At 44.6% G+C, this 22,810-nt stretch overlaps 1 protein-coding gene across 1 annotated transcript in view; it reads right to left on the reverse strand.

The window, feature by feature from the left end:
• Dgki (diacylglycerol kinase iota) overlaps positions 1-22,810 on the reverse strand; it is a 301,404-nt gene that overhangs the window by 189,149 nt on the left and 89,445 nt on the right. The window contains exons 11-14 of the mRNA XM_050148045.1: positions 22,170-22,230; positions 9,590-9,703; positions 7,792-7,929; positions 4,696-4,774 (exon numbers count right to left, since the gene is read on the reverse strand). Coding sequence (XP_050004002.1) covers positions 4,696-4,774; positions 7,792-7,929; positions 9,590-9,703; positions 22,170-22,230 — 392 coding nt within the window. The remainder of the gene's footprint in view (positions 1-4,695; positions 4,775-7,791; positions 7,930-9,589; positions 9,704-22,169; positions 22,231-22,810) is intronic.

Genomic DNA, 22,810 nt, shown 5'->3' on the forward strand with positions numbered 1-22,810 from the left:
AAATGCAAGAATCTATGCAGAGATACAGGACCACGTTTAATTCAAATTTTATATACTAAAAGAAAATACTCCTTCTTTACAATATCAACTCTCATTATGGACATTTTAAGAGTGCCCTTTACCTTTTAAAATGTCCATATTACCAATGTCATCTTTCAAGCACTATAGAAAAGTCATTCATTGTGCATTCACTTTTCACCTGACTCACACCCAGGACAGGCAGGTGTGTTCCTCTGCACTTTTCACCTGACTCATGCTGAGGACAAGCAGGTGTGTTCCTCCATGCCTTTCACCTGACTCATGCTAAGGACAAGCAGGTGTGTTCCTCTGAACTTTTCACCTAACTCATGCTGAGGACAAGCAGGTGTGTTCCTCTGTGCTTTTTACCTGTCTCGTGCTGAGGACAAGAAGGTGTGTTCCTCTACACTTTTCCTTCTTGCCTGATAGGATTTTTACCATCATTAATTCTTATCTATTATCACATTTCTCCCTTATCCTTCATTCGTATGACCCTTATCCTTTCTGGAAACATCTTCCACCTCTGCCAACAATCTTGATAAACATCCATATTGCTTACTGTTTGCACAACTCATCTATACATTCCTTCTATTGATACTTTTTATTTTGTAATCAATGGGCCTTATCCTCCAATGGAACATTCTGGTATGTCATAACTACTTACTGTTACCATTGGACTGGAAGCTGGCAGTAAAAAAAATAAACAAGAGGGGGAGGCATGTCTGAAAAGGAAAGTTCAGACATGGTTGAAAGTGTCTTGACATGTACCTGGGCTCACTGTTACCCCACCTTTAGATGTGAGCTGATTTTTTTTTCTTTTAAAGAAGGTGCCATCCCAGGCAGTTAGGGTTAAGATTGGTTGAATCTAATCAGATCACATAGACACTCACTGCGTTGTAACCAGTGTAGTAGTGTAATGGCCACATGTTACAGGTGGACACTGGAACGGTGAGTGAATTTCACATAGAAATTCAAGATGGGAGGTCTGAGGCAGTGAGGACCAGCTGCCGGAGCTTTGGTGCCTCAAGCTGTGGCAAGCAGTGAGTCTCGGCACCGCCTTCAGCAAGGAGGACGTTTAGCAAACCACCATACATAGCAGCCTCTTAGGAGATACAGTTTTTGTGATTGAATCATGGAAGTCACAGCCTTTGAGTCACACTGCCCACATGCCTCTGTAGATTTGGTGCAAGTAGCAAATCCTAAGTTGATTCCAATGCTGCCTCCTCTAGAGTCATGTGTCTATTTCCTGACCTTGTGCCTAAGGTTCCGCTCCTCTGAATCATAATCTCAACAAGACAGTAATACAGAAGTAGTGGATCTCAAGCTAAAAGCTTGATGTGTCTGATATCCATGTCCATGAGTGACAATCTCATTCACAGGGCTGGTCAAATGAGACCTGAGTTTGTCACTCACAGCTATAATCACTGTTAACACGCCTAAACATCAGTGTACTGGGACGTTTTCTATGTACTCCCTTGAGCAGTGTTATAGCACGGTACCAATGAAAAGACTGGGCAATTCTCCAAGTGAAAATGACATGACCAACTGGTTACATCTCCAAATCCTCGCCCGAACACTTTGCTTTGCAAACAGCAGATGCTCTGGCCACTTTGGGAAGAATTAGCACTCTATTCTACCAAGTGAGGTACAATCTCATTCATACAGTGACTCAGATTCTTACATTCATCCCTCTACCCACAAAGTCAAACAAAATATTAAGACATCCACCACTCCCTGCCTGACTTTCAACCCATAACTCTAAAACCATCTATACACAGCAATGATTCTAATGAACTGTCCCCAAATTATTGTGACTTTAATTGTCCCTTCTAAGAAATACTATATAAGTAGCTATCTTAAGAACTGTCCATTTGATGGGAAGTTTCCCCATCTATGCCAAAACTTTTCTCTATGGTTACATTTTTAAAATTCTGCCCTCGCGCAAATGATATCCATTATCCATTACAAGTAGATGGGTTGGCAGAATCCTATTTAGAGTTACATATGTTCATGACATCAATTGATCCATTTTTTCCTTTACAATGGCTTTCATGAGACTCTGAGTCACCCTTAAGGTATTTTGCAGCAAATTATACAACTTTTGTCTTGAAGCCTCACATTGCAAGCGGGTGGAGCTCTCAACATCCCCCACCCTAGCTGAGGAGCTATTGGAAGCTAAGAAAGGGAAAGGAAGTCTTCTTTCAAGTTATGCCCCAGGAAAAGTTATCTGTGCGTCCATAGATGGCCCCACGCTCAGTTGGTGTGGGAGAGGGAGCCTGAAGAGGAAAGGAGTATTGGGGGACATGTTATGAACATGGGTGGTCCAGGACCAGAGAGAGGCAAGAGGTGATTAATATAGACATATCTATGAAACTGACTGTTAAAGAATAAATCAAAATATTAAAAATTAAAATAAAACACTAGCCCTAGCAATAAACTTCCAAGGCTAATGTCTGGAATCTGACAGCTGCTTGGCATTTGGTTTCCTTTCCCAAAATTCTTTTGCAAATCACATTCCTTTGTACTGTGCTATCCCTCTGCGTTCTCATCCTGATGCATAAAAATTCTGTCTTAGTACAAAGGTGTTTGTCATTACAACAACCTTCAGAATTATTAGACTGAAAATCAGGTTCTCTTGAACAAGCTTACATGAGACCACTAACTCAGTCAGGCCTTTTTTCAAGATAGGATGCCTGGTATGGGAAATTCCTGTACTTGTGATATTGAGTCACTTTATGGGTATTGTAAAGAAACTCAGAAATCATTACTAAGAAGTCCACATACATAAACTCTTAAAGATAAGGAAATAAGGAGAAATATGCTAGGAACCAAAACTGCTTCCTGTTTACTGGCCAAGTGAATGCTCTTGAAACACAGGAAGAAAAACATGTCACAAACAGAGGCCCTACACAGGTGGCTTGACTAACTCTTTCCTGTGACTACGCTGTGGCAGGGATGTGCCTGTTTATGGTATTTCTGATTTGGAGCATTTAAAGTTCTTTTATTATCCACCTATTCTGCCTGTGGTTTTCTAGCTTTTCAGAGAGGAAGCATGGACAACAGTTCCTTCTTCATCTGGTACCGCTGTCCCTTCCATAATGCAGAATTCAACTGCACAGACACTTTCTCCTCACAGCCTTAGTTGAAGCCCAAAGAACAAGACTTGGTGAACCCAGTCAGGGCTTTCCATGTTTGTGCTTCAGCTATAGTTCAAATTCTAAATATCTGAACCCTAGTGCTCCACTGCGGATGTCTAGTGTGTAAGAGTTAGATTATTCTTTGCCTGATTATCACTGAAGTTTGGGATTCTGGATTTCTGTGTTTCAGGTTTGGGGTTTTAAAACCACTTGAGGCCTGCAGAGCCTCAGGAAATGAAGGAAACGGTTCCTCACTAATAACTTTGCTTTTCATCTCCCAAGTTTCAGACCTTACATAACTATGTCTCAGTTACATCTAAACATATTCACAGGGAACTAGGTACTGACCAAAGAAGGGCAGAGGTATAGAGTATACACTAATAGATAGAGTGTAGGTGATGGAGAGATGGAGGGAGGGAGGGAGGGAGGGAGGGAGGGAGGGAGGGAGGGAGGGAGGGAAAGAGGAAATGAGATGGAGTGGAGAGAGAGATCACTACCAACCTATATCCTAAATTTTCTCAGTTCTGAATGGCTAAGAAAATTCAGATGACATATTTTATTATTTCATCCTTTTCTCATGTGTATTTGAATTTATTTTTCTATGATATATAATATTGTTTTAGCTTTTAAAATATTTTTATCCTTTGAAAATTCCATATGTGCATACAATGTATCATGAACATACCCGCCTCCACTTCCCCCACTTTGACACTCTCTAGACCCTCCCAGCACATCTTCTCCTAATCTTATGTGGGATCCACTGAGTGATTCGTGCTGCGCATGGATGTGGGACTTTCCACTGTCTTGCCCAATCTACCAGGGAACACAACCCCAAAGAAAGTATTCTCCTTTTTTAGTACCCATCAGCTGCCAGTTCATCTTATTTTCAAAACTTGTCCTCCCAGAGTCTTGGTCCCACATCTTCTCATCCCAGAAATTACGACAACCTCCTTCTCACTTGTCCCACCCAGTGAAGATCTTAGAACCTTCCTAGCTACCTCAACCCCATCGTACCCCTTCCTCTCAAACTAAGAGACCTGCAGTCCCTTGTGTCAACGTGGCTGTTCCTTCCCTTTTCATCTTTCCTATCATATTTCAAAGGCTCTGGTTAGAGAACATTAAACTTTAATATCTGGTGGCTTATGAGACTGAGTGCATCCTAATTAGTAAAGAAATCGTTATCTAAGAATTTTTTTTTTCAGAATTTTTGTTCAAAGCTGGGGAGGTACCTTAATGGCAGGGATCTTGCCTTCCATGTGCAAAGCTCTGGTTTTGATCCTCAGAACACAGTATAAGAGTCAAACTTAAAGACTTACATCCATGACTTGGAATGGACCTCTGTCCCTGCCCTTGAGTTTAGAGACCGCCAGATCTGTAGTCTCTATTTATAGCAAGTTCCCATCTGGTCCAGGTCCCAGGGTCATCATGAAGGTGAACAAGAGGGAAGCACAAGCATGCAGGTGATACGCAGGCAAAGGGGAACATGAGAACATGGCTGGAAATCTCCTCCCAGGGAGACAGAAACGGGGCAGGTCCTCACCTCGTGACTCGTGGAACTCCAGGGTGACATGAGCATCAAATCCGAGGCTGAAGTAATTATTGAAGACATTCAGAGGAAGCTGAAAGGATAGACAAATGTGATGTTGACATTGTTCACAGCCAACTAGAAGACACCAACCTAGACCCAACACCAGACCCTATCTCTGAGGCAGCTTGTGGGACACAGGTCAGTCACATCTCACTAGAGAGCGTGTTTATGGACAAGACACAAAGGCTCTTGAGTTAACTCATTAATGAAAGTTCAAATCAAGAAATCTCAGAAGTCATAAACCATAAAGGAAATAAGAGACACAAATACAAACTACTAAACAAGAGTCATCCCTGGGCATGTGGCAATAAGCTGGGGGATGCTCATTTGTAACAATGAGCTACAAAGAGAGATTGATTCCACGAATTTAGAAAATGGACTCAATTGCTAGATCCATTCTAATTTCCCTAATCATTGGATGCGCCTTTTTCAAGAGTTTTACATTCAATGCATAAATACTGTAGCCTGAAATAAACAATTGACATGTAATCTATTTGGAAAGGGTATTTGTGCTTTGTTTTCACAAACCTCAATATAAGAAATAAAGCAGTGAAAGCCATTTGATTTGTATCAGCCATTGCTGACAGAAAGAAAAACAACAGCCATATAGATGTCATATATATGTATGTGGGTATGTATATATACATATATATGAAATATATTAAGATATAATACAGATTCCCACTTGGTTAACCCTGTATCTTTAATATGACAACCATACAACCATATAGAGAACACATAATTCTTTTTCTCCTGTATTCCTTGAGTCCCTGGCTTTTCTTGTGAGCCACTAAGAAAGAACGCCATGAAGCCCGAGAGCCCCGACTGAAATTGCAAACATGATGTCATCTAAAAGCTTCAGTTCAATATGAGAACAACCAGAATAGCACACAGAGAGTGCAAGGAAGGAAAGGGTATTTCCCCACGTTTCTCTCCGTGGCTCAAAATGCAGGATAAATACGAATTTAAAGAGGCAACACCCCTAGAGAATTGTCAGGTTTATGTCCCAAACTGAATTGTACCCTTTCGCCATTAGAAATAGGTGTTGAAACCTTCGAAGTTTCAAAGTCATTTGTTAGAGTGTGTACATACTTCTTACTGATTGGGAAGATTTCCTGGGAAGCTGCAGGGAAAACATTAACCCATTAAAAGAGGGCAGAAGAGGACAGCCTTGATGTCTGTCTCTGATGAAGAGAAAGGGGGACCCTGCGTTGAAGCCCTTAAGACTGAGCCTTGATGTGTCAGGAGCTGCATCAGCCCTTAGAATTGGTTTCGACAGACTATAGAATTGGAGGAACTCAAGCTACACAGAGATGCCAAAACCATATCTAACTCTTCTGGCTTCATATTTGAGAATGTCCAGTCCCTGTACTTAAACAAAACCCCAGCCCCTGTAAGGACAGCATGGTGACCGTGCCAAAAGAACACAAACATTCTACCATTTATATTACTTTGGCTCCAATTCTAACCCATGTCTCAGCAGCCGCCGATAGCTAAGGAAAACATCTGGTCACAATTCCCCAAGCAATATCCCAATTTAAGTTCGTTTTTAAGGTATTCACATTTTCCAGGAAAATGTGCCCCAATTTTCTACATATCCCCAAACTCCATTCCCAAAGCCCTTTAATTATCTGGATTGATGTTCTCTGGCTGCATCAAGAAGTCTTTCCATTTCTCAAGTGTTTTGTAAAAGAGTTAAATTGTAGGCCCCGCCACTCCACATTTAGCAGAAAGGTCTGAAATTTTCCACTTCCATAGAAGGTCCCCCTCCTTCTACTTCGGTGGTTTTCTATCCAATCTCAATTAAGTCAAATAAATAGTTAAAGGAATCACATATGCTTATGTTTAAACAATGTTCAGTTGGGAACTCAGTTTCAAGGGAGCAATCCTGATGTCTAATAGATTTATTAACTTTGGGGGTGGAGTTTAGATGGGAAAAAAAAAAACAAGAAAAGAGATGAGGAGATGGTTAAGCCAAACATAACACTGTGTGTCTAACATCATTGTCTAGGACTGTGGTGGACAATAACCATGGGCTCAGTGGATGGATCCAAACTAGCAAGGATGCTACTTGAGATGTAGGTGCGGGGGCCTCATCCCTACATTAACTTACTCCATACCTCTGAAGAGAGACATAATCTTCATCCTAACAAGTGTACCAGGAGACTCTTAAGTCTACAAAATGGCAGGCCCAGTATTACGGAAGGAAAGCAAGGAGTTAGTTGGAGGACATGTCTATACAGTGACAAACCAAGTTACTCAGAGATCCAGGTTAGAACTTACACTCAAGTGCTGAAGCAAGGCTAGGTGTTATTTACAACAATGGCCTTGGTTTGGGTTAGGTTTTTTTTTTTGTTTTGTTTTGTTTTGTTTTTCCATAAAAGCTCACTCACCAAAAGGAAACACCAAGACAGACTACTTGTTTAGGCCACCTCAAGCCCCAAGCAGATGAGGCAATTGGGCTACAGAGAAGGGCTGTTTAATGTCAGGCCAGCAAGGTCTAAGGTTTCCCTCCTCCTGGAAACACATGTATGTGCTTAGGAACATACATGTATTCCATCTCCTTGTAAGCTGCATGCTTCTAGCTCAAGAGATCAACAACTGTTTCCATGCTTCCCTAGTGTGGAGCTGAGACAGAGGACAGGTCCCTGACCTGACGGGTCTGTGGGGAGGGATCAGGAAGGGTGGTGACTTAAGAGCCAGAAGCCCAACGCTATCCTGCTATCTTCTGGAAGGCAGGAGCCCATGAATGTGCCTTAAGGAATGTGTCTTATTGTGTTCCATCAGTTGGAGAAGAATCAATCAATCTCGTCTCTCTCTCAGTTTATTACTATTTTTATTTATTTGTATGCATGTATGTGTGTCCGCATTCATGCAAGTGTCTACAGAGGTCAGAAGAGGATGCCAGATCCCTTGGAGCTAGACTCCCAGGCAACTGTGAGCCACCAAAGCCAAGAGCTGGGAACTGAACTGCGGCCCTTTGCGGGAGCAGTGAGCTCTCTTCACTGCTGAGCTACCACTCTGGCCCCTGAAGGAAGAACTCCTAACCTTACACACGCCATCTTCAAGTTCTTCTGGTGGCAAGTCCGGGTTTCTCTCCACATGGAGGTTCCAGCGGTCCAGCTGTACAATAGTCCCATCTTCCACCTGGCACAAGATCTTAGAAACAGGCTCATCGGTGTAGCCCTGAGGACAGAATCAGAGCACAGACCCTTGCTGTCTGGATCAGAAAGCCACAATCAATGCCATACCAAAGCAATTCGGAGTCAGTCATAATCTTGCTGGTTTTAAAATGCAAAGGCTGGAAGAGTGAGCTGTTTTACCCATTTAGGTACGTGAAGGAGAACACTGAAAAGAAGGGCAAATGCAGGAACTAGCTTTGCCTTATCTAAGCGAAGGCACCAAGAACCAGCGGGTGTGGGAAAGAGGGGGAGCGTGAAGGAAGATGGAAGGTCCTATCTCATTCACCAATCCCTGATCTTGTGTTGGGATGCCACCAGCCGTGGCCTGAGGCAAGTCAGCCCAGAAGCAGGGCTGCTGCAGAGAACGCTGCTCTCCTGGAGAGCTCTTAGTGACGGCATGGTTATGCAAGGTCGCTGGATTTGGATAAGAGAAACTGACATAAGTAATAGGTTAGTTGTTTCATGTAAGAGCCTTTGTTTTTGTATCAGCTATTGATAAAGAAAAAGAAGTAAAGCAAAAATATAACAACAAAAAATACTTTGATAGGTTAATTCTGCTACAGGGTCAGCTCAGTGTCTGCCATGGATCTGAAGATCACTGTCCTACAAAACGGAGGCCAGGCAATGAGTGGCCTAATAAGAGGGTCTTAGCACATTGGCAAGCAAACATGTTAGTGTCTTTTAAAAATATTTTAAGCTAGGCAGCAGTGGCTCACGCCTTTAATTCCAGCACTTGGGAGGCAGTGAGTTCGAGGCCAGCCTGGTCTACAGAACAAGTACCAGGACAGGCTCCAAAGCTACACAGAGAAATCCAATCTCAAAAAACCAAAACAGAAAAGGAAAAAAATTTATTCTCCCACTCTTTCCTACATGTATATAATGTATTTTGGGCATACTCTCCCCACCCCACCACCCTGCTATTCTCCTTTCACTCCCTCCGACCTCCTCCTCTCTTCCTAAGCCCCTTTCTAATTTTCATGTCTTTTTCCTAATGGTCCCCCGAGTTTAATCTGAGCTTCTTGGATGTGGGGTGTTTAGCTGGAGCATGAGCTATTTACCAGGGACTACATCGCTGAAGAAAAATTACTACCCCCAGCAGCTTTTAATGCTAATAGCTCCTGGGCTGGGTGTGTTAGTAGCTTCTTAAATATTAGTACAGTAAGATAAATACACACACAGACTAGTCAGTTAATGATGGGGGGGGACTTCTCTCACAACTTCCAGAGAATCAGTCAGCAGAGGAAGGGCAACAGGATATACTGGAATCATCAAAGCTACAACAACAATGATCAGAAAATCTCCACATTCAAAAGCAGTAGTGCCTATCTCAAATAATAGGTCTGAAGTCTAAACCAGATTTGCAGTTACGGCCAGGGCTAAGGATTAGGATGACTACAAATCTGCACGATTGTTTCCCATGAACACTTGAGGCCAGCCCAACAACCACCCTATCTGTGTACTTAGTATGTGTTTGACTCATATAAGACTCCCTCCCTCCTTTCAGTTTAAACTGAAGAAGCTACAAACAAACAGGCAACTGGAGCCCCATGTCTGACTTGTCCCTGGGAGACAGCAGCAACCTACTGCTTCTAGCAGTGAACACCGAGTGGTCTGGGGGTATGGTTTGCTCCTCCAGGGTAGGAGCAGCCACCTCCAGTTCTTACCCCTCCCCAGTTGAGTGTCCGAGCCAGGTCATTCCCAGTCCCCAGTGGAAGCACCCCCACAGGAGGCTGTGGGCTCAGCTGCAGCTCATCCAGGATGGAGAGGATCCAGCCCACCTACAGACACATGGGGGACCAGAAGAGATAAAAGAAAGACAATAAGTCACCAAGAAAGAACCTACAGAAGGAGGCTGGAAAGGTCAGAATTCTTAAACTTCATGTTTAATCCAGCCATCAGGGACTTACTTCGAGTGGTTTCAAAATGGCCAACCCTTTAATAGGAAAAAGACCGCTTTATGCATGCTCTATTATATAAGCAAATTGGGACCCATTCATCTGCGTGTTTATCTAGATATGCACTTTAAAATGTAGGAGAATTTAAGGCCATTTAGAAGGGTAATATAACGGAGCATCAGAGAAAATATAAAACTCAGAATCAGACTAAATGTTAACCCTGGCTCAGAGAGGCCGCAGAACCTTGATTTTAAATTGCATAACTTCACAGAGACTCATTCATCTGATTTTCAAAATGAGATAATGATACCCACCTCACAGGACCATTTACATCTTAAACGGCAATGCATGTGCAGACCAGAACCTTGTCTACGGCCCGTGAGGGCACTCTTTAGATGACAACCTCCACAGCATCAGTTTAGAAACTCCTAGTGTTTTCTTAACTGCTCCCATATTCTCTTTACTGATTCACTATGAAAACATAATTATGTAAGGACGTAGCATCTAATATAAATTTAGGCAGAAAGTACATACTTGCAGACTAGAATTACTAGAATCACGTGTTCCATTTAACCTTTGTTCTAGGATAAATCATGCTTTGAATATAACCGTACTACAATTTAGACAAACAGCTCCAAGCCCAAGAGTAGCAAAAAGAAATTTATAAATCTTCATGACATCACACAGACCCATGTTCCGTAGGTCCTCCTAAGAATTTTCAGCTATGGCTCTCACAGCGCAACTACACTCACGAAGAGGTGACTTCAAAAGTGGCGGCTTCAGTTCCCCATTGCATACTAACCAATTTTATCTTGAATTTAGGGGGAAAAAAGTCTTGCTAAAAACTACAGAATTCTCAGCCTACTCTTCAATGATAGATGAACTTTATTTTCTCACTGATAATGAACTTCATTCAAGAGCTCAGCAAAACAGTGACACATCTTTATTCTAAACTTATCTGAGTGTCACGATTGTTTTAAAAGACAACATGCCAGCCGTGCATTTAATGAGCTCCCCAACTACATGCATAACAGAGCAGAGCAACTGAAACAAAGAGATTAATGAGGTGAGCTATGCTAGATAAAACAAAATGGCTGCCCTCAGAGTTCATGCTAATAAGAGACGGTACACCCATTACAATCTCCATGCTATCCACAAGAAAAATTATTTAACGAATTACATTATTAAACTTCAAGATGTCAGGATGAAGTCGTTAATGGTGTTAACCTAAAAAGACTCGGTAAGATAGTTTAATTTTAGTTTCCACTTTATAAGAGAGTTGAATGGTGAGGTGACATTAGTGTTGCGTCATTCATACCTTAGAACTGCCATTCATAATTAGGTCAGACTGATACCAGTTAGTGAGGCGAGTCTCTTCACTACAGCAGAGGGATAAGTTTTCACAAAGAGATGAGCATAACTGGGCATGCTGGCACATGCCTACAGTTCCAAACTCCCCAGGAGGCTGACGGAGAAAGATGGCAAGTGAGGCTAGCCTAGGCAATCTCAAGACAAAAGAAAATAAGGAGGTGTCTGGAATATTGATCAATGGTAAATCACCTGCTAGGCATGCCCAAAGCTTAGGTTCAGTTCCTAGCACCACAAAAGTAATAAGAAAATCGATAATATTAAACTCAGTTCTAGAAATGGCCTGTCTTAGAGGCGGCAAATTGTGATTTTTGGCATCTCTGGAACTAGAGAAAGCTCAGAAACTAATTACTCAAAGACAGGTGTGGTATCACTCATCTGTAGTCCCATTTATCCAGGAGCCTAAAGCAGGGAGGATTGCTCAAGTTTAGGAGTTCAAAACCAGCCTGGATAATAGATTAAGAGTAACTCCTACCTCAGAAAAAGAAAAACAGGGAAAAAAAAACGAGGAAAAAATGCTAAATCAAATCCATCTAACCTGCAGATTTTTCTCTAGACCCAGAAAGACCTTGTGATTTTTCCACAGCAAATGCAGAGGCCGAGTGAGAGTAGCTGCAACTCCATCTGAAACCCTTTCTCCTCCAAGGCATCCCAGGATGTAAGCCTTGCCATCCACCACGGAAGCCAGAGGCATGCTTGCTTTCTAGAACGGCACACTAAATGTAATACATTAAAAATACAGCCCTTGTAAGTGTCATAAGTCACTCCTGGACCATCCTTCGGTTGTGACCTGGGTTTCTTTAGCTCCTCTTGCACACATAGTCCCAGTAAGTATTTCAGATGCTAAGTCAGCTCTCACGGCTGTGTTAGATGTCATTTGGGTACCACCAGAAGGACCACTAGACACAACGAGGGCGAAAAGTTCTAGGAAACTTCAGGAAGCAAGTGGAAGGTCACCAAAGAGGGCACAAGCATCCAGGATGCTCAAGGCACACACACAACACAGTACTGAGAAAAAACAGCTCTGTTCATGTGCGATAGAACTCAGAAGCTAATTCAACAACCAATCCAGAGAAGAAAAATGGGAGCTTCCCTAAAATTTCTCTGAGAGATGGTCATTCACCCTCCTCCTTTCTGGCTCAGATTTAAGTAACAAATTGGTCTTATTTTAGGTGGCCTATGTCTCTGTTTCCTCTGGGAAGGCAGTTCTATTACTTTACACTTATGACATCCGATTTTACTCTAAACACAGCAGTGACAGAGGAAAGAGGTGAGAACGACGTATCTTCTCGGTCCATCCACAAAACACAAAGGATCACAGGTGAGGTAAAGGCTCAGAGCAGCCTGCCTCCAGATCTTAGAGGGACTCTGGTTTGCCCTCAATAATAAAGAGGAATGAACAACACCCCCTGCTGGTTGGAGGCCAAACTGACACCAGTGCCTGCCCTCTAGACCAGAAAGGATGGATGGGACAGAGTGAAGATGACTGTGGCTTGTTATATCTGGGAGACACTGAGAAAGGCTCTGACTGGCAAACAGGCCGACTGCCCAGTAACCCAGGACTGTCTTTCCAGCATGGGAGCCTTCGCTACCCTACAGCAAACACAGCTCAAGTCTGATAACTCTTAAACTGCTCTGTAAGGAAAAGAAACAGAGAGAAGAAGTGAAAAGCCAACAACCGCCTCTGAACATGAGCCTACAAAGAAATAATGCTAAATCACTGGAAGGCTCACGCCGAAAGGGACGGGAAAGTAAGAGGATTAGCCACAAACTGCAAAGTTCCAAATGACTTTGAGAAGCGTCCCGTGACTTCCTGTGATGAGTGTACAGTTGCCAATCAAACCTTCTTAGGCTCAGCTGCTGTCTGCTTTCTCAAAAAGAGTTTCCCAAGAGCTCTGCTTGATCTGCGCTCAGCTCCACACAGAGCCCTGGGGGCTTGAGGATTTCGTACCCTCGTCTCCAAAGGACTGAGCATAATTCTTCAGACGTGCACACAAAGACTTTTTACTTTACAAACTGGCTGTGCGTGTATTATGTATGGGCCTGTACCTGTTTGTGCCTGTGTGTATGTGTGTGTCCACATGCATGTGTACATGTGCCTGGATGTATGTGTGCATGTGTGTATTTCAACCTCCTTATTTCGTTGATCAAATCATTTTCCTTGACTCCGAGCGGGCCACCTTGTGTTTCACTGCTATTGTCCTCACCAAATGACATCATATGCCTTTGACAACACTTTTATTGTCTTGCTGTTCTCATGGATGCCCAGGGTCACACAGATGGCCCTCTGGCTGGGGGGAAGCAGCATCTACCCTTGGAGCAGTCCCAAATGGTTTTGGTTTATTTCCCCCTTTTCAAGAAGTAGGCTGTTACTACTCGACATCCAGTTGCCCAGAAGGTAGCTCAGCAGTGGGTCAGAGGGCACGGAATCAGAGAGAGACACTGACATTGCCACGGAGTTCCGGTGGGCACTGGAGTAGACATGTCACTCAGCACACTCCCTCCTCGTCTGTAAAACAGAGCAACTGCACCTGCCCTTTGCTGTTGTTTCCCTATCAAGCATGGAGACTGCGCTCTGAGCAGGCCTGACAGGCAGGAAATGCAACCTACCATTAGCGGCTATACCCAGCTGCGCTAGTCTTCCGGGCCTCCCACTGTACCAGTGAAGGTCGCTTCCTAGAAGCAAAAGGAAGAGGAAATCTTCCCTCTTCTCTTCTTGAAGGAAGTTGAGCCCTACACTTGACCATCAGATGCCTTTAAACCACAGAGTCTGTCTTTTGCAAACTATAAATAATAGCAGAAGCCAAGCTTCCCTGTAACAGGAAGAGGCCATTGAGAAGAGAAGGACACAAATAGGCCGCAGCGGAGGAGAAATGAAGGATCTTGGGCAACACCCTATGTCTTGGTCCTTATGAAAACAAAACAAAATTACATAAAAGATCTTGAGGTCCCGGAGATGGTTTTTTGGGGAGATGGAGCAGGGTCTGCCCCCCTTGGTTATAATCAGAGGCCTTCTGTTGTCATGACCCCAGAAATAAGACGATAAGCTTTTACCTAGGCTCTCCATTTTATTGAGCTTTAATGTTCCCCAAACTATCTGTGCCAGCCCGCTAGCACTTCTCCAACTCATTATCTAATCCAGTGAAACAGACAGTGCTCAATATACTTTCCCCAAACCAGTGGAGAAAGTTATCCTGATTGAGCCAAAGCATCTCCAGCTTGCAGAATCCCGCCCTCCCTTCATCAGGACCAGCAGGACTGGCAGATTGAGAACACCAGGTCCTCCCGCCTCGCCTCTTGCCTGAGCAGGCACAGCATTGCAAGAGCAGCTGGCCAATGCTGCCACCACCTGCCGGTGCTCCGCTCTTGCGGTCGCAGAAGGACACCGAGGAATATCTGCCTTCCGCTGTGCGCTGACATCAGATGGGACTGAGGGGTGCGGTGACCGTGAACTGGCATTTTCCTCTAACAGAACAGGCATACGCTGGCTGTCCTGTGTGCAGCAGAAAAGAGTGAAGGGACACAGGTATAGGGGGACCAAGGGAGAAGAACAGTGACCTTCCTCCACTCTCAAAGAAAAGTAAGGTGCCGTACTGGACTCTGACAGGCACACAGTAATTCTGGGGGTTCTGTATCAGGGATTTTCAACACTGTGGACTAAGGTATTGGAGCCAGCATTCATGTCTGTACTGCAGGCACATGCTTTCTTCTTGCCACCGTTCACTAACAGTGCAGCTGCTCACACAGCAGTTACATAGCATAGGGGGTGATGCACAGTCTAGAGAGGGTTTGAGGCATACCCAAGAATGCATGTAGGTTCCCCACAAAGGTGACATCATTTTACACCAAGGTTTGTACATCAGCCAGGCTGGTATCAAGGGGTCCTAAAACCAGCCACCCATGGATGCCAAGGGAGAGCTAAACGATCCTTTTTCTTTCAACATTTTATATGCTTAACTTTTAGTTTACGAGCTTCATAAACTGAAGAAGTATGATTAAAATTAAACCAGGGGAAATAATCAAGACAAAATAAAGTTTATTCATCCACTCCTTAATGCCGATGAATGCATGCTGAGGACCCACCACATGTTCTATCAGGCGAGGGTGGAATGCAGAGAGCCTGAGGCAAAGGAAGGGAAGAGGCCCTGATTCTATAAGGAGCCCCAGTTGGGGTGCCTGTGGCAGAAGTCACTGACTTCATGTACTCTTCCACGTGCAAGCCAAGTAAGCAGCACAGGGCACGGGCAGTGTGTAAAGACACGAATATACAACCTGGCCAAACAGTGATCACTTCTAGTTTCTAGGCTTTATCTCAGCCTGGGGATCAACGACGGAGCCACACCAGCCAACACACACCGATATGCCTAGGATGTGGGCAAGCCAGTTGCAAAGAGACCACAGCTGTACTATCTGGAGATGAAGCCACCGGCCACTGCATGGCAGAGGCACACGGGGTGTGTTGTCTATCTGCAGGGTCAGTCAGATTTCAAAGACACTGAAAGTAGCCCACGAAAGAGTCACGGTACATTTCTATCTTGCATGTTGGGGTGTTTTCTATAACTTTCCAATGAAATATGACACAAAATTTGCCTAATTCGTTTTAATTTTCCTCTTAAAAATGCCTTCTAGAGATAGTCAAATTGCAAATACGGTTTAACCGAAATGCCCCCGAACAGCAGTGTTCTGAGTTACTGCACCTCTGGCTTTGAGGAACCCTAGAGATCTCAAGAGCTGTCTTTGCAGGTTTACAACATCAGAGAAACAGTGGGAAAGCCACCTTTCCATATCTAGTTCCAAGTGCATCTGGGAAGGAGAGATCGCTCTCTCTCTCTCTCTCTCTCTCTCTCTCTCTCTCTCTCTCTCTCTCTCTCTTGCGTGTTTTATTAATATACAGTCAAAACAACCGATATCGAAACCTAAAAACTTCTCCCAAAAATAATACAAACTTTCACGTGTTACATAACATGTCACACACTTGAATGGTGAATGACTAACATGTCAGCTACAGCAGCAGCCAGAAACGTTCCATCTGCGACTCCGGCTTCAGTCTTGCCACCACTTTATAGAATTCTGACAGCATCTGCAGTGATGGATGTGCTCCCTAACTGAAGGCTGCAGATCTCATGTCAAATATGGACCCAACGCACTGAGAATTACACCCCACTTGCTTAAAGCTTGCAATTTCCCCCGTGGATCCATTAGGCTGTCTCTTTATATAAATTCTGCCTCTGTGCAAAAGTTTTACATTGCAGAGGTTGGAGAGATGGCTCAGCAGATTAAGGACCCTGGCTGCTCTTCTGGAGGACCAGGGTTTTGTTCCCAGCACCCACACAGTAGCTCACAACCATCCATCCATATTCCCAGTTCCAGGGGAGTCGATGCCTTGGCTTCTGCCATCACCAGGTATGAACATGGTAGACATGTGTACATGCAGGCAAAACATTCATACACATAAAAATTTGAAAATCTTCCCATTCCAAACTGGCAATCACAAACGATAAACATTTCATAAACTTCATAGATCTTCACAAACACTTCATCTTAACATGGAAAAGACATGAAGTAAAACTGAGTTTATATAGTAGCTAATTCAAACTTTTATTCTCACAGATGGGACAAAACTGATGAGTCTATGAAATGCCCAGGGTAAGCATGCTGCGTTCATTTCAGACATGACAATTACCAGTGGCCATGAACTCCGAGCACAAATTACTGGTGTATTGTGAGTCAGAACAAGAACACTGAAGTTAGGAGCACAGATAAAGTCCCTATGAGGAAAAGGAGCCCAGCACGTGAAGACATACTCAGAGTTGTGTAGAACAAACTTCTAAGTTTCCTTCTATTCTCCTATCATTTTTTTTCAGTTTTCTTCGGGACTTTAGCTCGAGGTTCATAACTATCTCACAAGGGTTGGGGCTTGGCTCTCTTCCTATCATGTAAAGATTAAAATCCCATCTTCCAAAATATGTACCTGACTGTGGAGAAAGTCAGTACTCTATGAACTAACTCTGAGTTTCATATCTGTACCTGCCTAGGAGAGAACACAACAAAGGGGTGAGGATGGGGGGACCAGCAGGAGGTGGATGCAGGGGAGCAGTGGATACAGAGGGATGGGTGAGGGGTGGACAGAGTCGGGGTGGGATATGAGGTGCCCCAGTCAGGAAGGATCTGCAGCTTAGGAACCCTGAGTGGGCTCTGCACATAACTTAATAAAGAACTTGAGTCCACATCCCCAGACACGCCCTCAAGTTCTGTCTAGCTGTACCTGAGACTTAGAGGAGAAAAGAGGAGAGCGGGGAGCTGAAGTCACCGAGGAAGACAGAGACTCTAAGGTAAGGAAGATAACTGCGGCCACCTCACAATGAGTTCGACCTTGCATTAAACATAGCCCACGAGTTGGTGATACGATGAAGATTATTCTAGATCTAGTACCAGAGGAGTCATCTGGATAGAATTCTTAATATAGGAAACTAATAAAATTGAATTCTAGTGTTGGAACTTGGAAAATACTAGCCCAGCCTCACTGTGGCACGCTGGGTGTGTTGAAATGAAAGACGCAGACAGCAAAGACTTCGCTCTGACTTTCCTCCGTGGCTCCCTCACTCTTCCCAGGGTGAGTCACAGAAATGAGAACTCCTCCTCACCGAGGGGGCTCAAAAGCTAGAAGCCCTTGTCCTAAAGCAATCGATGGAGTTTAAAAACACAACTCTAATCTTCCCCTGCCTTTCTGCCCAGGAGCCGGCCAAAATTTCTGATCTGCCTCACCTGACAGGAGAGCAGAAGACCCATGTGCAGAAGGGGTCGTGCCCCACTCCTGGGAGGAGGGAAGGATACAGAGTCCAAGAAGGATCTGAAAAGGCATCCTTGCTGGGCATCCCCCTCCAGCCCAGGACCACTGGTCTTCAGCAAATCTAAGCAGAGGAGCAATTCGTTGTTCCTACATCTTTAAGTCCTCAGACTAAAGTACCCCTTGTCAATAAAACTTGGATTAAATAAATTTGCCACAATTTTCTCTGCTTCTTTGTCATCTGCTCTGGACATCAGCTGTGACCCTTAGAGTAGAAAGAAAGGGACCATGACCTTTTCACTCTGCGCTAACATATCCCCAACAGGACCTGTAACCACTGCAGAGTTAACAGGCATTGTGGGAGGAAATCTATCACAAAATACAATTAGGGAAAGATGGGATGATGTTGTCATCTTCTGTTGTGAAAGACACCAGGGTCAAAAGCAACTCGGGGAAGGAAAAGGTTTATTTCGCTTGTGCATCTCAATCACAGTCCATCCTTGAGAGTCGCCATGACAGACAGGAACTCAGAGAGGGCAGCAAGCTTCTTAGCTTGCTCCCGGGGGCTTGCTGGCTTGTGCAGCCTTTTTTCTTCTACAACCCAGGACCACTGATTCAGGGGTGCCACCGCCCATAGCGGGCTGGGCCTTCCCACATCAATCATTAATCAAGGCAACATCTCGCAGACTTGTCTATAGACCGTTCTGATGTAAGCATGTTCTCAACCTATTTCCAGATATGTCTAGGTTTGTGTCAAATTGATTAAAAAAAAACTAACCAGCACATGCTTAAAGCACATATGTTTTCTTTTATGCAACACGACATAAAGGATTTTACAAGCTAATAACTGTAAATCTTGAAGAAGGGCAGATGCTATTTTCTCAACTAGGCTATTCCACCAAACATCCTGATGGAGCAGAGGAACCACTGGCGTACCCCATTCCAGTTTCGTTCACTAGGATGTACTATGCACTCAGTGCGGTGTCCAGGGCTCCCGGCCTATGAGAGGAGATTCTGTTGCTACCTTCAAGAATAAAACCTCATGATTAGGGAGAGGAAGGGAAAACCAAAGACGGTACATAAAACATCCTCCGATTCTGAACCATCAGACTCCGCATCCAGAAGAAAGGTACCCAGACGCACACTCTGTCCTGATTGTCCTTCACCTTTGCCAGATACACGGAGGCGGAGGCCAAGGGGAGACACGAGACATGACAAGTATGAGCATTCAAGGGAGTAGGACTTAGACCGATTCTATACTTTCCCCCAAAATAAAGACAAACGAGGGGCTGGGAAGATGGCCCAGCAGGTACAGTGCTTGCCGCACCAGCATGAGGACCCGAGCTGGAGCTCCAATCCCATGAAACGTACACTTTACAATCTCTGCATTGGGATGTGGGGACAGGGGCGGCTTCTTGGCCATGCGGTCAGCCAAAACAGTGTGCTATAGCTCAGTATCACTATCAGTCTCACCAGAACGGAGCCAGATGTAAGAGAAAGAGCCCCCCACTTCCGCTCTAGGTCAGTTCTCAGGGAGTGAGCTGCGGGTCTGCCCTAGTGAGGAGCTGTTCACCTCCACTTCAACTCGGCTCTGTACCTCAGGCAGTAGAAGCCAGACTCAACCTGCTGGCGGGGCAAGAAAGCTAGCATAGACTTTGCCTTAGAGCCCAGTATTCAGCTTCCGACAATGGGTTCTAATACCAGGCAAAAATGAATATTCCCACAACCAGGCTAGCGCTCACCAACTAACCTCCCAGTGCTCCAGAGGGACAGACTCAAGTCTTGGCCTGCCTCACTGCCGATCTTAGAACTGGTCTGGGATGCCCGAAGATTTCATGGGTCCCTGCGGTTGTAAGATTCAGTGGTGACCCAGTTTGTATTAGTCCTGGTGGACAAGGCCCAGACTCTGACCTCAGACTTGAAGCAGCACAGTCCATTCCCAAGCCAGTACTCACGGATGGAGCCCTAGTTTTGCATCAGCACCACTGGTGCCTAGACATCCTGAGGCTCACTACGAAAGACTCATATTTTGGCCTGCATCCCCTTTGGCTGTGGTATAAGCATCACACCTAAGACTGCAGTGACCCTTTAAGCTCAGGGACTTAAGGACAACCCAAACCTAAGAAACTACGTTAGCAACGCTATTCCAATCTTGGCCAGCCTGGTGGGGAGTAAGATTCCGTTTGCTGAGGATAGACCAAATTAGTTAGTCTAGCACGAAGCCTTGGAACCCAGTGCCAGCCAGGACACTGGGAAAGATCGAAAAGCTTCCACTCCCAAGCCTTTGCTAGCAAAAGAGCCTCTAGACCAACCTTGGTGCCAACCGTGACACACGGCCCCCGTCTATCAGACTTCCATTTGGGCCAACAACAGCTCCAGCTGGTTCTAGTTGTCTTAGGTCATAAGTCTATGTCAACCATTCGCGGCTCATAGCATCATGGACCTTGGTGCTACCCCAGTGCTGTCTTTACAAACTGTGGGTTCACAGTAGGAAACAGCTTTGCAGCATGGGCGACCAAGGACCTGATGCTGGTCTCTCTGTGAGGACAGGCAAATTTCCGTGGATCAGTTTAGGCGAAGCTCAGGTCTACAGAGAGGTTTGGGAGTCAATTACTCTTTTTAGGTTATAACTTGGTTCAAGCTGAAATGTGTACCAGGAGGGTTAGAAGAAACGTGGTCTTAGACTGCCCTCTAGTGTTTGAACTGTGACAACACTCTGAGGGTGAATGCAGGAACCAACAACAAAAGTAACTGCAGAGGTGGGAGGAGCAGCCTAAGAGTTTCTCCAAGGCACAAGCGCAACCAAAAGCCTTCAGCATCAATGCTCAGATGATGTCACAAGCCATCGCCAAGAGCTGCCAGCAAGCCACAGTCTCACCTACTGTAAAAATAAAGCACAAAAAAAGTGGCCATAGTAATTGGGATGAGCCAATGTTTAGACTAGAGATTTAAAAACAGCTGTTTGGAGGAAACTCAAGAAAAGGCAGAGAGAAGCAACAAAGATGAAAGAACTTTATTTTTATTTGTTTACTGTTTTGTGTGAGCGTCTGTGAGAAAGGCAGGGAGAGGAGCGAGAGAACACAAATGAACAGGTGCACCTTGCACGTGCCCCGATGTACGTGTGAAAGATGGAGGCCCACTTTTGAGAGTTTTGGGAACTAAACTCAAGTCACCAGGCTTGGCAGCAAGCACCTTTCCCTGCTGAGCCATCTCATTCATTGGACCGTAAAGAAATATAAACAAACAAAACACAGAAATGTTTTAACTGAAAATTCACAGCAAAATTAAAAACTAAGTGTTTAAAGATCCAAATTAAAAATAAATTAAAAAAAAAAAAGACAAGCAATCAAGGGCAGGGCAGGGTGGTCCCGGCAGACGTCTCAGTGAGTAAAGCGCTTGACACACAAGCCTGGTGACCTGAGTTTGATCCGCAGGACCATATTCTGCTTGCATGGGGATGATCATAGCTCCTCATTTTACTATCAGTCTGTGACATTATTAGGCAGGAACTGAGCAGCTTCTGAGAGTCTTGTCTATCAACACTTTACGTTTATTTATTTATTTGCCTTTTGATTGATTGATTGATTGATCCATCTGACAAAGGCTCCAGACTGAACCAGGAACTAAAGAACTCCACTGCAGGAATGCAGCCCAACTTTAAAAAGGCAGCTGCAGTAAACGTTTCTCGAAAGACATTCGAATAGAGAACAGGTCTGTGGGGAAAGCTACTCAAAACCATGATGAGGCAGCATTTGACCTTATAAGAAACTGCTCTCAGAAATGACCAACGGTGACCAAGGGCTGGTGGTGGTGTTCTTGTTTTTACATACTGGCTTAAAAACAAATTGATTAATAAACCACAGTTGTGAAAGGAGAAATGGAAAAATGCCAGCTTGTATTTGGAAAAGAAATTAGTCTTCTGTGAAAATCTTTTACCCCAGGGATGGCAATGTCCTTACCCTGCAACAGAAGATGGGGTAGTGCAGGGGAGGGAGTGGACTGCAGAAGGCTGAGCGTGGCCCCGTGACAGCTAAACCCTTCTCAACCTCAGGGGTTATGACTCTCATCAGACAGACAGGAATCCACACGGGGGCACGGGAAAGACTTGGGCTGAAGAGAGAGGTCTCCCGCAGGAAATCCCGTCAGGAAGACAGATGGGTGAGGGAGCGAATGGATTCTCTGTCAAGGACCTACCGTTCCATCCCCACCGCAGGCCAGAATTCGCAGATTTGGTACCTTCCTGTACAGCTCCAGCCTGGAGGGGAAACGGAGGACAGAGTGAGCAAGCCCATGGTTCTCTGCAGAGAGGTAGCACAGGGCAAAAATGAATGGGCACTACCCACCGAGGACATGTGTGAGCTACCCATCCCTCAGAACCACGACAACCCAACATCCACATTAGGTCAGAAGCAGACCCTGGTGTTCTGGGACCAACATGGGGATGGGAGCTGGAGTCCTCCCGTCTTCCCATAATTCTCCACCGTCCCATCCTGCCAACCCACATGATCTTCCTAACCAGTTTTTTTTTACTTCCTTTCTTCTTTTTCACTTCCTATCACTCTTCCTTCTCAGAGAAAAACCCAATTAACTGATAACCAGTAGTCTTTATGTCTTTCCTCCTTATTTAATTTTGATTAGCTTTTCTTGGGTCTATTTATCTTTCGAATCCACACTTTCCTCTCTTAATTCTAGATACTTTCAAGAAGATGGAGCAGGCTCGCTGCTGTCGTCACTACCTTAGCCACCCACTCACTCAGCCTTTTCCTCCCTGCCAGCCCTTCGTGGGAGACATCGATGGGCTTGTCTTTACTTTGAATGTGCCCGCTTGGGGCCAA

The sequence above is a fragment of the Alexandromys fortis genome, unplaced genomic scaffold (genome assembly GCF_014885135.2).
Source record: "Alexandromys fortis isolate MF-2015 unplaced genomic scaffold, M_Fortis_MF-2015_v1.1 scaffold_57, whole genome shotgun sequence".
Classification (NCBI taxonomy): Eukaryota; Metazoa; Chordata; class Mammalia; order Rodentia; family Cricetidae; genus Alexandromys; species Alexandromys fortis.